Source organism: Syngnathus leptorhynchus, chromosome 17 (assembly GCF_054491065.1).
Source record: "Syngnathus leptorhynchus isolate UIUO chromosome 17, UIUO_Slep, whole genome shotgun sequence".
NCBI lineage: Eukaryota > Metazoa > Chordata > Actinopteri > Syngnathiformes > Syngnathidae > Syngnathus > Syngnathus leptorhynchus.
The window spans coordinates 4,594,299-4,609,862 of record NC_141211.1 but is presented as its reverse complement, the minus strand read 5'-3'; the positions used below and the strand labels follow the sequence as shown (position 1 = coordinate 4,609,862).

Here is a 15,564-nt window from a genome sequence, read left to right as displayed (position 1 = left end):
TGCCGAGCTCGGTGATGAGACGCTAAGGTTTACCGAGGAATGAGAAATTTCACACATGAACTAAAAATATATATTTCCTCTTTATGGAGTTTTGAAAATGTATATCTATCCAGTTGCACAAAGTACGACATGTATCGTGAAAAAAAATAGAAAGTGTTCAAACATTCAATATGTATAAATTACCATAATTATTGAGCCAGTCACAATCACTTGTTCCTTTGTGCAAAAGAGTCTTTATTCCTATATATTTGTTCAAATAAAAACATAGATCAATATTTTCATTTCAAAGTGCAACGTTTTTGTATTAATCAGTAACGCCAAGCAAAGGCTGAGAGTGTGTTCACCAGTATTTCCATCAATTGGTCTGTAGAAAAGAGGACAAAGAAATGTGGAAATTACGATTCAATAACAATATTTTGTTCTTATTCAGTAAATATAATTATGAGCATCTTGTTTGTTATCAATTCAGCTTATAAACTGGCTTTCTTTGAATGTGCTGAGTGAGCGTACTCATGTAACATGTTGCTGTTTCCGTTCTTTTCGAATTTCTAAAGGAGAATTCAAGTCAATTTTTTATTTATTTCTTCCAATATCTTTTATGTGCCCAAGCTAGTCTAAACACAGCATTCTGATTGGTGTTCTGGAATATAAATTAAACAGCAAAACTTGTTTTCATCCATTTCATGACATCACTAATGTCGTTCGCAGGCAGGCCACCTCCGATCCGAGATGGATAAAAACACCTTGCTACTTAATTGCTTTTGCACCAAAACGGTATGAATCAGAATGCTGCTAGTGTCTTAACTCCTGCTTTATCTTAGAACAAAATCTCTCATTTGAAAAAAGTCCTGGTTGCTAATTTCCTTCAAGGCTTATTTCAGAAGTGTTGTCACCGTACCGCCATCTTCCAATATATCCAGTCAAGGAGGTAGGTTACATTGCCGTAGACCCCTGGCTTGTTTCTCAGAGCACAACCAATCCCCCAGCTCGTGTCGCCTGCCAGCCACCACACGTTGGATTCTTTGACCACCAAAGGTCCTCCGCTGTCACCCTGCAGCCCACAGCAGTTATGTCGTACCATGTCAAGTCTGTGCGGGAATGTGTGTCAGGTAAGATAAACTCACCTGACACGAATCGACACCTCCGCTGAGTTTGCCGGCACAAATCATCGACTCTGTAACCGCCCCATCTAATGTTGTAGGTTTGTTACACTTTTTTCGGCTGTAAATTGTCACCTCAGCCTGATTCAGTATGTCTGGGGATGGGCCTGAGGAAAATGAAAGCATGAATTTTAATGAAGAGCATTTTGTCATAATCGTTTTTGTCACAATTGAACAAAATCAGTTATTAAATGAAGCCCATTAAAAAAAAAGTTTGATTCAACCTATTCAAATGTGTTTTCAAACCAAATTATTAGTACCGTGGCCGTCACATGTTTAAAATAGTAGAATAGTAAAAAAAAATAAAAAATCTTTCTTTCTGTGTAATTGTTGTAAAGACAAGAAAACATTTGATCTGAGTACTGTGAGGAATTTCATTTTGAAATGATGCACAAAGATTCAGTTCAAATGAAACATTTAAATTTCCAAAACTCATTTAATTGCTCCCAAAAAAAATTCCAGAGTGAAAAAATGTTTCTTACCAGATGAACGCAAAGCTCCCCAACCTGTAATCCAAGCCGATTGTCCGTCTGAGAATTCCATGCCCATGTTTGGTAAGCAAACTGGCTTTACGTTCTCTGTTGGCTCAACCAAACATTTTCTTATATATTGAACTGAATTGAAACAAAGCAAACAAGAATCTTGGCATTGTACTTACTTGAAAATGTCAAAGGTTCTGACAGCTTCAAAAGTGCGACGTCATTGTCGTTAGTATCCGAGTCAAACTTCTCATGACGGATGATTTTGCTAACTTTATTGCCAAAATCAAACTCCATCTCAAACAAGCTTATCTTGCCAGCGTGCACAGTCCATACTGATGGACTGGACAACGTGGACCTGAAATTTCAATTGAACAGAATCTTTTTTTTTTTTAATCACTTACAATTTATTCCAAATGTACTTGCACAGGTATATTGTCAAATAACGCAAATTACACTATACACGTTCACAAACTTTCAAACACGTTTTTCCAAACACAACAGAGCTACTAATTCAAGATGGGGGTAATAACTCACCCTTGGAAGCAGTGCGCAGCAGATAAAATCCAGTACTGGCTGATAATGGAACCTCCACAAACGTGTCCTTTAACCTGGAGACTGACCTGCCATGGCCAGGCACCAACTTTAGCCTCTGTACCACCTACAATGCGACTGGTAGGGGATACAGAACTCTCTCCACAATCTGAAGACAGAAAAAAAAAATTCAGATTATTTAGCAGTCATGGAATTTTGGACCGCACTGCCCGGGCAGTACGTCACATTATTGTCACGCTGATAGACTTATGAATTATTCATAATTCTTCAAAAAAATATTTAGGAAATGATTTAGATTCCTTTTGACATTTGCTCATATTTATTTTTGTTACCGATTCAGTTGATTTCGATGTGGTTTGGCAATTTAGATGGACAGTAGCTATGTCTGGGCAATACAGAAATAATGAAAACAGTATCTCACCAGTACAGCGAAGCCTGACAGATCCCTCTAAGCAAAGTACACTGCAAAGAATGAGAATAAAAAAATTACATTTCAGTAAACATATCACATAATATATAGTACGTCTGACCAAAAATAGTGATAGATTAAATTCAGAGGAGTTATTTAGTCATTAAAGTAACTAATAAAAAGTATGTATGTACAGCACAAAAAATTTACAAATTTAATTTAGATTTTTTTTTTTGTATAAAGGAGGCTATGAATTCTGCCCAGCAACAATTATGTATGTGGTTCACCAAATGTGACATGTCGCAATAAAAAGAATCCAAGAAATTCTCTTCATCCACTTTGCTGTATTTACTAGATAGCCAATGTATTCTTTAAAAGTCCTTTTTTTAATAAAAAAGCAACTAAAAAGTGATTCGTGTTGTCCATTCTTGCTCTAACACGCCTTTTAGGGCCTTGAAATGAAATTGAGGAAATAAAATAATCCAATCATTGCGCTCCCTTTATCAATGCACCATTACCACGATGCAAGAATTTTTTTTCAATTAGTCAATTAGTGTATTAGTTAGTTTTCCAACCTGGGAAGCAGCCGGGTCTGTATTGGCAATGTATGGTCACTGTCACGGCTCAGCGTTACGAATTCTCCCGCGGTCAATATGTTTGTTTTGCTGTATCCTGCATAATCCTTGCTGTGGGCCAAACAAAAAAGCATACAAACATACTTTTAATACAGATAAGATATATAGAAACTTTCTATTTATTTTCATGACATCAAGTAAGTGTGGTATTGGAACTGTAAATGTAAAACTCACCTCGTATAACCCATCTGCTTGCACAGAGCCGTCCCAAATTTGTCATCCCATCTTTCGCCACAAACAGGAACCCACGATTGGGTGTATGATGAGAAACTCTCCAACGTGGAGTTGCTTCCATGAATGCGAACTAATAAACAAAAGAGGATATCACTAAGCCAAACATTGAAAAGATTGAAATGATTGAAAGGTTTTTACAGCAGATCTCATCTTCTCCATGTGGACAGTCTATAATTCCATCACACCACTGGGTGGGGCGAAGACATATCCAACTATACTTGCATGACTTGCCCAATGGACATTTGAAGTACACTGCAATTAAACACACAAATAAAGACATGAATACACAATAAAACTGATAAGACATCAACAACCATAAAATTGAGTCGATTGAGATACGCGTACATACGACACATCCACTAAATGCAAAAAAAAAAAATATATATATATATATATATATATATAAACACTGAGCAAGTTTTAGAAATGGTTTATAAGACTGTCACTAAATAATAAAAGTGTGACTTACAGAAGTACCACAATAGGAGGGCCACAATAGTCAGAATCATAAGAACAAATATGGATCCACCAAGGATTTGTTTCCACGGACACGGCTTTTTTTCTGTAAGGACGAAATCAACTTTGAGTTAACAACCATTCGCCCTCACACTTACGGATAATTTAGAGTCGTCAATCGGCCTATCGTGCATGTATTTGGAATGTAGTAGGAAACCCAGGGAGAAGATACAAAGTCCATACAAGGAGCCCGAAATTGCCCTACAACCTTTGAACTATGGAAGTACAAATGTGTATTATTGTTGGAAATTTGATCAAGGACCAAGCACACTTCTGTCTATTCCATTGAGAGCATATGATTTATCGGCCTCTCTTTATATTAATAATATAGAAATTACATACTGTATATTTTTTGGAGTTGTTAATTTAGACAACCTTTGGATTTTATATGTAGTGTAAGGTACAAAGTTAACAATTGTAATAAAAACGTATGTTCCCCAGCAAGCCCAATAAAATAATTTAATAATTCCATTTAAGTGATTTGTTTTTAAAAAATAAGCGTAGGATGAATATTATGTTCTTGAATAAAAATTAAATATAATTCCGCAGACTGCATCTTGTGCAAAATAGTTCAAAATTTACTTTGTCACTATTAGACATTATAAGTAGGACAAAGGCAATTTGAAAATTAACAAAAGTTTCTGAATACAAAGAATATAAACTGGTGACTATACCTTTGGTTTTTGGAGTAACCGGTGGCGTAACCGGTGGCGTAACCGGTGGCGTGTTTTGGTATGTGTTGATAGGTGTGGGAGCGAAGGCGACATAGCTGGGAGTCGGTTGGAGATTAGGATAGAGCCCTTGCTGTGGGGCGAATGGTGGGGGTCTTCCTTTCTCATGCTGAAAACCCAAATTATCATAAGCGGCACCATTTGCCTGTGGAAGAAAATCTCATTCAAATAAAACGCTCAATGGTTATACTGTATCTTCAAGAATCCGTCTGGAATTGCTTGGCTATTATATCCAATAAAAAAAGGACAGTAAACTGCATTAAAGTCGATACTAAAAGTCGCTTTTTAAATACCTGATTAACATTCATGATGAAACTGGTCACACGACTTGTTAAATAAGGATGTCTGGAAATAAACAGTAGTTAACAGTCTTAAAGTCAAGCAGGGTTTAAACGTAAACTCAATGTAAAAAAACTGAAAATGGGGAAAAAAAGAGTATTACTAAATTTCACATGATATGTAATACACAAGGGAAATAATTAGGATCTTATTTGACATCAACTTTGACATTAAATGCTGAAGGTTTGTGTACCTTACCTTGCAATCTTAATTTTTCCAGCACTGGGTTTTTCCTGTGTCCTCTCACCGGTGCTGTGTCTCCTAGTCACCCAAGAGCAAGTAATGAACAGCCACGACCACACCTTCCTTTTTTTATTGTGTGCACAAGTCAGCCCGTTGTTAGTCCCTCAATTCATGTGCCACTTCAAAAATGACATGAACAAACATTTATCGAGCCTGGCTATTGATAGACTTAATTCTTCGATTAGAATCCAGAATACCATTGAGATGAATCGAGTCAATTCTTTCAGTTTATCAGTTAAAATCCATTCTTCTGCACATTTGATATATAAAAACAGGTGTGGGTTTTATTAATCCTGTTAAATCCACGTATTGGTCTCCTAACAAATTTTCAGTCAAACAAAAAGTTTACATTTAAATCCATTACTGAAAAGTAATTTCTTGAAAAAGTTTTCCAGTGACCTATAACAGCCAGAACACGACCCCTCAAAATTATCTGTACACTTGTTTTTATTAATTAGGCCAAACAAAAGGAAACGACCATAAAAATACTTGTGGTCAAAGGACAGAAACTCTGTTAATATTTAGCTTACTGTTTGACTGTGTGGGCTGGTAGAAAAAGGAAAAGAACGAGAGACGAAATTCTTTCAGTAAGAGTCTAAGGAACATGATGTTCCTGTTGTTAATATCATCTCAACACTTTCAACCACTATTTTACTAAACAAACAACGCCTACACTTCTAGGAAGGCAAGTTAGTTTTTAAATTATTGACAAAAGGAATAAAAACTTAGTTACGCAATAACAAGCATTTCTTTTTTTGTAGTTCAGCTTTTAACATTTTTTTTTATTCTTGTTTGTTATGTTATTTGTTTTTAGTTAGTAAAAGATTTGCAAACATGGGTATTAACTTCCCATCACTGAAAAAGTTCCTGTTCCTGTATATTTCACTGACTATTCAGGTATCTGGTATTTACTTCCTGATGACATTTTAGTTTTATTTAGCGACTGATTGGACTTACATTTTAATAATTTATAGGAGCATTTGGAAAAGCAAGATATTCCTCATTCAATGGCCTCATCTAGAGAGACTTTTTTTTATGTTGTCGAGAATAATAGAAGAATAATTTTCGTTCAATGTGCTATCTTGTCTCGCAAAGGCTTCTGCCATTCAAAAATTATCTCTCTGATAAGAAAAATAACAGCTCATCATATCTATATTGGGTTTTTTCCTCACACGTAATGAAATGTTACCATTGAAACAAAATGATGTCGACGAAATGGCACTACCCAGTGGCCAACACAGAAACTACAACATTACCTGGTCAGGTATGTACATACACCTGATTTCTTCATAAACTTTTCAACCCATTGTTCCAAAAAGATTAATACAACAATCCTTTAATACAAACTCTTTATTTAGCCATTTCAATTCAGAGTTAAATATTAACTTATTTTATCACCTAATTGTTTGACAAGGGAGTGTAACATTGGAGTCATAATGTCATAGAACTTGAGCCTTTGTTTGCTGTATAAATAGGCCACCTGCATTGGAGCTTGAAAAAAACAAACGGCATTCTTCATAATAAAACGGAGCTTAGCAAACCATTCGGACTCTGAGACCTTACCACACATTTCACAGAGGGTATTACAGGAGCTTGAAGCGTCCCCTTTCCATTTTTTTTTTTTTTTTTTAGAACTTTTGGATAATAATAGAGGAAGCTCCACCCCCTCCATTGCAGATACCAGCCAGACCATACTGGCCTGACTTAAGGTTGTGCACCATATGACCAACAATTCTTGCTCCAGACATCCTGACAGGAGAGAATAGGAATATTAACTCCAAAAATTTCCATTTTCAATTTTAATAACACCTTCCGCTTACCCAATGGGGTGTCCGAGTGACACGGCTCCCCCGTTGATATTCACTTTTGTAGGATCAATGTCCAGCATTTTAATGTTGGCCAAAACGACCACACTAAAGGCTTCGTTGATCTCCCACATAGCGATATCGTTTTTGGTCAACCCGGCAGCGTCCAGGACCTAACAGCCCCAAAAAGAGATGATTTTTGGAATGATCTATTTAAGTAGGTAACTCCGAATTTAAATTCAGTGTACATACTTTTGGTACAGCGTATGCCGGAGCAATGGGGAAATCAATTGGTGCTACAGCTGCATCAGCAAAAGCTAGGTAGCAGAAATAAAAGACCAAAATTAAAAAAAAGCAGTGAAATATTGTGATTTTTTTTCTTAAATCACCTTGGGGAAAGAAAAGTGAACGTGCAAAGTACCACACCACCAACAATTTAATGATTGGATGAGGTTAAGCGTTTCACAAGGGTATTTATTTTTCAGAACTTTATTTCCTCATAAATTGTACTTACATATAATCCTGGCCAGTGGAGTGACATTATGTCTTTTTGCAGCATCTGCTGTCATCAACACAAGGGCAGCAGCTCCATCGTTCAGCGTGCTGGCATTGGCGGCAGTTACTGTGCCTAAAAATAGCAAGCAAATGAGGCATTTGCCCAAAAAAAGAATGAAGGAAAGGCAAATTGATCCTCACCATTGTCTTTCTGAAACACTGCTTTAAGTTTGGGAACTTTGCTAAAGTCCACCCGCCTCCATTCCTCATCCTCGGACACGACCACATCAGGTTTGCCTGAAAATTACAAGACCGTTACAAAAATTTTTTTAAAAAATCCACCCTCTTCTCCCAACCAACCTCTCTGTGGGATGCTAACTGGAACGATCTCCTTGGCTAAAATTCCTGACTCATATGCTGCTTTGCTGCGTGTGTATGAGCTGATTGCGAAGCTGTCTTGCTCCTCCCTAGTGATGCTGCTCTTCTTAGCCGTGTTCTCTGCACAATTGCCCTGTTTGGTGAACACATGAAATATGAAGCTGACAGAAAATTCATGAAAAATATTTCACTGTGCTAGTATTTAAGACTTATTACCATGTGGAATTTATTGTATACATCAGTGAGTCCATCCTTTACAATAAGATCTTCCATTTTAACCCCACCGTAGGATGGTGTTTCTCGAGCCATCACGTAAGGCACATTGGACATGCTCTCCATACCTCCCGCCACCATCACATCCTGAACAAAAATGAAAAGCACACAATAAATAAAAGCAACTGCAAATTAGATTCAACTCTTAACACTTTACTACCTGGTGTCCACACATTAGACTTTGAGCTGCCATCATGATTGACTTCATCCCAGAGGCACAAACTTTATTAATTGTTGTTGCTGGAGTGCCAAGTGTTAAACCTAAAAGTAGAAAAAGTTAATCATCTCTCAAAATCAACTCACAGTTTTGTTGATTGCTGTACCACTGAATTCATTTGGAAAGCTATTAGAAGTGAATAATCCTGACTCTTATTACTCGATTCCCAAAAAGTATTGACGAATATATTTGCATGGTGAACACATTTTCAAACACTATGTATCACCTGCTCCAAGCAAGGCTTGTCTGGTGGGAGCCTGTCCTTCTCCTGCTTGAAGAACATTGCCCATGTAGACCTCATTCACATCTTCAGGCTTTATTCCTGAATTCATAAAATGGCATTTAATGACTTTTCCTTAAGTATTTGGCATCAACCATATGTACCTGCTTTCTCTATTGCTCCCTTTATAGCAACAGAGCCCAGTTTTGTAGCTGGAACTGCTGCAAGACTGCCCTTGAAGGAGCCCATTGGAGTGCGGACTGCGCTGACAATGACCACTTCCTGAAACCATCACAATAGATGATGCATTAAGTGGACACTCCATATACATACATTTTTGCAAGTTTTGCACTTACATTGAGACATGGACCAGTGGTGTAGGTTCTTGAGAGGTATTGGTGAATCTAAAACAAAGGAGGACAGTGGTGCATAATACTCCCAACACGAAAGTTCAAAACACAGTTGCTGATTTACTGAAATCCAGTTAGCAACAAAATAAAGGAGAGTTAATGTTAGGTACCAGAAATGGAAACAAGTTGAAGTCGCCTTATTAGCTTAATGCTATCATGCCAAGTGAATGCCTCGTAGTTAGCTTAGCCGCTAATGTTTACACTCGCACAAAGTAATGCAACGTATGAATGCAAATTCTGTTAAACACACGCGTACTTACCAGGCGCTTGCATGTTCCAGCCCGAATGGTTAAAAGTCCACTGGATGACATTTTGATCTCGATGAAGTACGTTTTGTGGAACACTTCACCTTCAGCTGAACATTCAAAGCACGCAGCCAATCACAGTGAGGGGTGTGACCTATGACGTAGAGGGTTGTGACCTATGACGTAACGTAAAGCGTTGCTGCTTTATTGTTATCCCCCACGCACACACACATTGTTGAATTGCGTGAATAAAGAAACAATGACAGAGAAAGATTTATTTACAGATTTTATTGTGAGTGTCATGAAATATTTTTCACACATACATTTATTATTTGTCATTTATTTCCATAGCAATTAAAGATGACATAATGCTAGTTCTGCCATTATGTGGCATTATTTTAGCCCATACCGATAACCACTATCTGATTATAATTTTCTACGAAGCTAAATCCCTTATCATCCCTTAATCAACCATTGATTAATATTGTGATTCAATGCTCATAGATGGAAGACTGGGCTGACAGTTCATTCACAGTCCATCCAGTCACTGCTCATCATGGTGCGAACCGCTCTTCTTCTGATATAATTGTATTGTGTCTGCTTGGATCCATACGAAAAGAACAGGTATCCTGCAAAATGGGGTGTCTTAATTGCATACACCCAAACAGCATAATGTTGAAGAGAGAATTATCTTTGAAAATGACCTACCTCTGTATTCAAAAGCAGCATCAACTCTGTATCCAATCCCAGGGAGTTCTGTACGAATCAATTTCGGGTTCCTCCGATCCATTCGGCCTCTCCGTTCGTTGTAGCTATACAGTAGACATATAACAATGGATATTAACAGCTGACTAATATAATAGCAAACACTTTCCAGTTTACTCACCTATAGTATTTGTTGTCTACAAAGAAGAGGGTTCTTCCCACAAAAGGAACGTGGACGGCAGCATCTACTTTGGTGACGGATGAAGGCAAGCCAAAGTCGGTGAGAGGTTTGGGATAGCCAGGTAAGAGCCATTTGTTTCTTAAGACTTTCCAGTAGTGGTCCCCTTTGTCATGAAAACATTGCGTCATATTATTTCTTCATTTCTAGATATTTATCTAATATCACATTTTATATCTGCAGTGTCATTTGATACAACTCATTTGTACCTTCAATCAAAATAACTGTGCTGCGTGGCTTGTACTCATAAGCAGCATCAACTTTGTTGATTCCGGAAAAGACAGAATCAATTTTTTTCGTAGTGACACCGTCCCAGTTGCTGCTCCTCTTCCAAAAATGGCTTGAAAACAAATAGAACATTTCTCATATGAGTTAATCTTGATGGCACTAATTGTGTTTGTGTCGGGTGTTAAATACTTACGTGCCTTTGAAGAAATAAAGATGACCCTTTATGGAAGTTGCAGCATCAAACATGAAATTGCGGCTACACCTGTCAGGTTCTTGTTCAGGGTCTTGCGTAGGTACAGGCTCTGGCTCAGGTTGTGGTTGTGGTTTTGGTTCCGGGTTACTTGTCGGTTTAGTTGATGCTCTGACTCCTAGAGAAATTACAACTTTTGATTTATATTGCACCATGCAAGGTACCCAACTCAAGGACATATATATATAAGATTTTATGGTTGCCATGAAGCCAAACTCTCACCGTACAATTCCTGCACTCCCTGTCGGTCATCATCTGGGAGCACATAGCCGTCGGTGTTGACGAACTGGTAGGTGGGGTACATTAGGGCCGATCGAACCTTAGAGTGGGATAACCCGAGTGCGTGTCCGAACTCATGTGCAGCCACCAAGAACAGGTTGACCCCTGTAAAAAATAGAAATGAATATAAAAAACATGATTGGTATTTTGAATGAATATTTGTTTGCCACACCTGATGATGTAAGAGTCCAGGTTTCATCTTCATCAAAATGGGTGTCGCCCCCTCGGCCCCCACCGGGGGAAAAGGCGTGAGCCAACACTCCACCCTCCCCGTCAAAAGGGGCAAAATCTCCATGATCTGGTTTAGAAAGAAGCACAAGTTTGATATCGGGTATGCAAATGTTAGGCTAGCCAGGGCACTTACCGTGAGCCTTGAACTTGATCATTATGTCTGCAGTGCCCGTTTGAATTTGCTTGAAATCCAACGGAACCACATCACTGTAGATCTGTAGAGCCTTGGCAAGTGTGGCATCCACAAAACTTTGACTCAAGTCTGGTGTATATTCAGTGATCCTAGTAACATTTGACAAACATTTAATTGTAGTCCTAGACGATTAAATAACCGCAAAAAAAAAAAAAAAAGTCTAACCTCCATGTGATCTCGTTCTTGTTCCACTTTGGTTGCCCATCAAAATGGCCATACTTGAATATATTCAAGTCGGTGAAACCACACCGAGGTTGTGACATCACCTCCATGGTGTTGGTGTCCAACTGTCCTGTCACCTCCAGGCCGAAAAAGTCTTGCATTGTTTTCAAAGTGTCTGTGAAGGAATCGAGACCGGCACGATATGTCTCGCTACCAGTGGTGACTCCAACTTCGGAGAAATATTGAGAAAGATAATCCTAGACAAAACAAACAATGTAAAAAAAATGACATTTTATTTGAACTCAATGTAGTATGATATATATTTTTAGGTCAAATAAAGTGTGTTACAGAATCACAATATATGATCACATTTGATTTTCTCTTATAAACTGATTGAGAGTTGCAACGGCGTTTACCTGAGCTTTAGCGAGATCTTCTTCGCCGGTTAGGAGGGTCGGCACAGCTCGGCTGAGAGCTACTGCCGTTAGCATCAACACAACTTTGACAATTGATGGGCCTTCCATAATTATTATCCTCCTGCACATAAAGTGCATGCAAAAATTCTTCCTGTGCTCTCCACACTTGTAATGCTCTTGGTTATTTCCTGATCTAGTGTTTGGGATATCAGGTTAAGAGCTGAAGAAGATGCAAGACTGGGCAGTGAAACATTCCAGTGATTGTCTGAACAGGCCCATTTGAAAGAGCTTTGGATTAGATATTTCACTTTGTATCTTTGGAAAGACATTTTAACATGCGGTTAATTGTTTGACAAGCTTGTGCTTGTAATGGGAACATCATTGAAAGAGTTGTTTTGAAACAGTTGTTTTGTACAGTTAAGCTAGCTACAAAGCTAACACGGACTAGTGTTTTTCATACAACTATTGTAAATTTACTACTTTGTAAATATAATTCTGACACATATTCAGTTTATGTTGGAACACACTTCCTGTACATCCTTTTAAGGTTTCAGGAGCTCAAGAGTATTTGCAACAAGTGAGCTGAAAATTAAGACTCCTATACAAGTCATAAATGTTTTTATTCATACCGTGTATTAATGCAATCAGTACAAAACAAAAAGGTTAAATGAAACAATATAGTAATACTTTATTATTTTACCGCATATTTCATTTCTTCTTTATGCAAATAAGATGTGTCGGAAACATTGCAGCACCGCTATCGCAAAAGAACTACAAACTACGAGTTTTCACCTTCAACGTGGGCCAGACGATCAACCAACACATCTTCACTCACAATGAGAGAAGAAGCGAGAGTTGTGACAGGACAACTTGGTATCTATTCGGAACCATTTCTAACAACTTCCGATAAACAGGTCTAGAAGTTACTGCAGTGTAAGAAGTAGCTGTTTCTCAGTACACGGAACAATCTTCCCGTGGCCAAGTTGTACTCAAACATGTAAGGTCCACTGTAGATGTAGGTAAAACCTGAAAAACAGGTTTAACCTTAGTCATCCATCCGTCCAAATGTCCATGTGGAAAATTCCTTTGACTCACCTCTGTATTGAAACGCTGCCGTCACTTTGCTCAGACCAGAAAAGGTCTGATCAATCCGTTTGGGGAATCCACTGTCCACACTTTTTCTGGCCTCATCAAAACTAAACAATATCAAAAATAGAAAGGGTGACTAGAAGTTCATACTGTAGAATAATGTTTTGTCTGGAAAATATGTTCATGAATTACCTGTAGTAATAACTATCCACAAAAAACAGAGTCTTTCTTGATTGCACATCATAGAAAGCTGCGTCGATTTTTCTCACAATTCTTGGCAGACCAAATGTTGTCAATTGTTGGGGATAGCCACGAACCAGATCGTAGCCGGAGAAAGCCCACACTTGTTGATCTACAAGCAGAAAAGATATTAGCTATACCTGAATAAAGCTGCTGTTCAAAAAAAAAATGTACCTTTAAAGATATAAACTCTGTCTGAATGTTGGTTTTCGTAAGCACCGTCGATATCGACCGGAGCACTGGGCCAAAAGTTTCTGATCCGACTCTGCTGAGGTAACCTGCTCTGAGCGTATCTTCGCCAGAAGAAGCTGAAAGCCATTTAGAAGCAATATATATAGTTTGCCAAACTATGTTATCCTGTTATTCAGTGATACCTGTCTTTAAAGAAAAGCATTTCTCCTCGCAAGGATGCCACGGCATCGAGCACCATGGTTGAGTCACAAGCATCGGGAGTCACGGGGGCTGGAGGTGCTGGCTCAGAAGTATCTGTGTTCGGGCCTGGAGATAAAATATCAATGACTATGGTTTGTCGGAGGATTGCATTTAAGGATCCTGTTGATACATACCATATAAACTTTGGATCCCTTTGACATCATCGTGGGGCAGGACAAAAGTGTCGGGATTTCTATACGAGTACATGGGGTACATGAGGGCGCCCGGGTCATCAGAATGAGTTAAGCCCAGGGAGTGACCAAATTCATGGGCTGCTACCATGAAAAGGACATATCCTGTAGCAAAATCCACAAAATTAGAAGACAATTCCAAAGCCCTTTAATGTTACGAGTCTTCAACGACAATACACCTCACCAGAATTTGATCGGAAGGTGAAGGTCTCGTCCTCGTCAAAGTGAGCATCTCCGCCAATGCCGGACGATGGGGCGAAGGCGTGGGCCAGTGTTCCGTCGCGGCCGTCAAATGGGTAATAATCGCCATGTGCTGAAAATAATAGCAGATTGGATTATTCCCATACCAGCTGTAGAAAAATCCTCAGTGAATCAGTATGATAACAAAGGCACCATCTAGTGGTGAACTAATAAAATGCAACAAGCTAAGTTTGAAGTGCATGCATTTTGAAAAAAACTAAAACATAGAACACAAATTTTGCACATTATTGAAATTAATAATTGAAAAATTAAAAAATTGTCCACACTCTATCTTTAAAAAAAGTACCTAAGATGAGCAATCATTTTTGATAACATAAAAATATGACACATTAGCATAGTGGCACAAACAAGCCATTTCAAATCGTCTATTTTTACTCACACTGGCGACCAAATGAAATCATGATGTCTGCTGTGCCGCTGTGCAATCTAGTGAATTTAAGCGGAGTAACTTTGGCCCAAACGTTCAGGGCTTTTTCAATGGAATCATCCACTTCTGATCGTGACATGTCTGGTGTGTAGTTTTCAATCCTGCAGATTGAAAAAAAAATATACACCATGGACAACATTGTAACCTGTCACTGTTATTCTCACACATTCATCTACCTGTATGTCAGACTTTTTGTCTGCCACTTGAGGTTATTTCCAAAAGTGGAGAAACTGGCCAAGTCATTATCTGGCACGCCACAGCGAGGTTTCTTCATCATCTCTAAGGTTTCAGCATCCAGCGTTCCTGTGATTTGTAAACCAAAGAATCTTTGCATTTCACTAAGCCTCTTGCTGAGTTGACTGATCCCACGTCTGGAAGGTCGGCTTTCCTCTGTTAAATTGAAGAATGATTTCAGGTAACCCTGCAAAAAAAAAAAAAAAAAAGACAAAATATATATAAATTTAGAAAAGTAAAAAAGGCTTGCATGCAAATAAAAATCAATAAGTAAATAAAAATTCACCTCTGCCAAACTTTCATCTTGACTAGTAATTTCTGCTACTGGAAGACAGTAAACTGCAAGTGCCAGGTTTAGTACAATGTAAAAAGGGAAGTAGCTCATGTTTCCTCTGTGATTGTGTTTTCTTGCCCCTCTACTGAAGGTAGCTGTTATATAGGATCCGAGTTGTTTTTTTTTTTTGGGGGGGGGGGCATGTTGCGCAACACTCATCATGACTCAGTCATGAACAACAACAAGAGTAGCTTTGATTCGTCATCAAATAAAAAGTATGATGACATCAGCAAATGGCAAATTATATATCTCTGCAAAATTAAATTTGGTGATAAAAACACAAATCCTCTCTCATCAACATGTGACTTAG

At 38.2% G+C, this 15,564-nt stretch overlaps 4 protein-coding genes across 5 annotated transcripts; all 4 read right to left on the bottom strand.

Moving 5' to 3' along the window:
- Positions 1–210: 210 nt before the first annotated feature.
- Positions 211–6,508, bottom strand: tmprss2 (transmembrane serine protease 2). Of its 2 annotated transcripts, XM_085936345.1 has the most exons (15): positions 5,499–6,508; positions 5,257–5,420; positions 5,013–5,064; positions 4,663–4,864; positions 3,942–4,034; positions 3,611–3,724; positions 3,413–3,542; positions 3,179–3,289; positions 2,616–2,656; positions 2,177–2,342; positions 1,819–1,997; positions 1,643–1,738; positions 1,125–1,267; positions 899–1,051; positions 211–364 (listed from the first exon to the last, which is right to left on the bottom strand). In XM_085936345.1, the coding sequence occupies exons 3-15, from the start codon at positions 5,025–5,027 to the stop codon at positions 356–358; spliced, it is 1,452 nt and encodes a 483-aa protein (XP_085792471.1). In that variant the 5' UTR covers positions 5,028–5,064; positions 5,257–5,420; positions 5,499–6,508; the 3' UTR covers positions 211–355. The 2 variants fall into 2 exon arrangements, with proteins under 2 accessions (XP_085792471.1, XP_085792472.1); XM_085936346.1 differs by lacking the exon at positions 211–364 and having other exon boundaries at positions 890–1,051; positions 5,257–6,508.
- A 125-nt stretch (positions 6,509–6,633) lies between these two features.
- On the bottom strand, positions 6,634–9,510 carry acat1 (acetyl-CoA acetyltransferase 1). The gene is made up of 12 exons (XM_085936347.1): positions 9,360–9,510; positions 9,046–9,093; positions 8,854–8,971; positions 8,696–8,791; positions 8,413–8,513; positions 8,196–8,339; positions 7,962–8,112; positions 7,803–7,898; positions 7,621–7,734; positions 7,359–7,423; positions 7,122–7,279; positions 6,634–7,050 (listed from the first exon to the last, which is right to left on the bottom strand). The coding sequence occupies exons 1-12, from the start codon at positions 9,408–9,410 to the stop codon at positions 6,930–6,932; spliced, it is 1,263 nt and encodes a 420-aa protein (XP_085792473.1). The 5' UTR covers positions 9,411–9,510; the 3' UTR covers positions 6,634–6,929.
- Positions 9,511–9,639: 129 nt separating this feature from the next.
- Positions 9,640–12,954, bottom strand: LOC147043281 (matrix metalloproteinase-20-like). The gene is made up of 11 exons (XM_085935907.1): positions 12,839–12,954; positions 12,047–12,239; positions 11,634–11,887; positions 11,409–11,557; positions 11,217–11,342; positions 10,988–11,149; positions 10,709–10,883; positions 10,497–10,627; positions 10,231–10,393; positions 10,053–10,156; positions 9,640–9,973 (listed from the first exon to the last, which is right to left on the bottom strand). Exons 2-11 carry the CDS (start codon positions 12,182–12,184, stop codon positions 9,870–9,872), a joined length of 1,506 nt encoding a protein of 501 aa, XP_085792033.1. The 5' UTR covers positions 12,185–12,239; positions 12,839–12,954; the 3' UTR covers positions 9,640–9,869.
- Positions 12,950–15,318, bottom strand: LOC147043280 (collagenase 3-like). Its single transcript, XM_085935908.1, has 10 exons — positions 15,207–15,318; positions 14,863–15,107; positions 14,639–14,787; positions 14,183–14,311; positions 13,942–14,103; positions 13,750–13,873; positions 13,550–13,683; positions 13,328–13,487; positions 13,142–13,242; positions 12,950–13,072 (listed from the first exon to the last, which is right to left on the bottom strand). The coding sequence occupies exons 1-10, from the start codon at positions 15,303–15,305 to the stop codon at positions 12,963–12,965; spliced, it is 1,413 nt and encodes a 470-aa protein (XP_085792034.1). The 5' UTR covers positions 15,306–15,318; the 3' UTR covers positions 12,950–12,962.
- Positions 15,319–15,564: the final 246 nt, after the last annotated feature.

Excerpts from the sequence above, each read along its gene's own strand:
- acat1 (XM_085936347.1), bottom strand. The coding sequence starts at position 9,410 with ATGTCATCCAGTGGACTTTTAACCATTCGGGCTGGAACATGCAAGCGC. Across the intron at positions 8,792-8,853 it reads GGGAGCAATAGAGAAAGCAG|GAATAAAGCCTGAAGATGTG; the intron begins GTACATATGGTT and ends TTATGAATTCAG. Across the intron at positions 7,899-7,961 it reads AGTTAGCATCCCACAGAGAG|GCAAACCTGATGTGGTCGTG; the intron begins GTTGGTTGGGAG and ends TGTAATTTTCAG.
- LOC147043281 (XM_085935907.1), bottom strand. The coding sequence starts at position 12,184 with ATGCACTTTATGTGCAGGAGGATAATAATTATGGAAGGCCCATCAATT. Across the intron at positions 11,558-11,633 it reads AAGAACGAGATCACATGGAG|GATCACTGAATATACACCAG; the intron begins GTTAGACTTTTT and ends AAATGTTACTAG. Across the intron at positions 11,343-11,408 it reads GATCAAGTTCAAGGCTCACG|ATCATGGAGATTTTGCCCCT; the intron begins GTAAGTGCCCTG and ends TTTCTAAACCAG.
- tmprss2 (XM_085936345.1), bottom strand. Across the intron at positions 1,739-1,818 it reads AGAACCTTTGACATTTTCAA|AGAACGTAAAGCCAGTTTGC; the intron begins GTAAGTACAATG and ends TTGAGCCAACAG. Across the intron at positions 1,052-1,124 it reads GAGGTGTCGATTCGTGTCAG|GGTGACAGCGGAGGACCTTT; the intron begins GTGAGTTTATCT and ends TGTGGGCTGCAG.
- LOC147043280 (XM_085935908.1), bottom strand. The coding sequence starts at position 15,305 with ATGAGCTACTTCCCTTTTTACATTGTACTAAACCTGGCACTTGCAGTT. Across the intron at positions 15,108-15,206 it reads AAGATGAAAGTTTGGCAGAG|GGTTACCTGAAATCATTCTT; the intron begins GTGAATTTTTAT and ends TTTTTTTTGCAG. Across the intron at positions 14,104-14,182 it reads CACCTTCCGATCAAATTCTG|GATATGTCCTTTTCATGGTA; the intron begins GTGAGGTGTATT and ends ATTTTGCTACAG.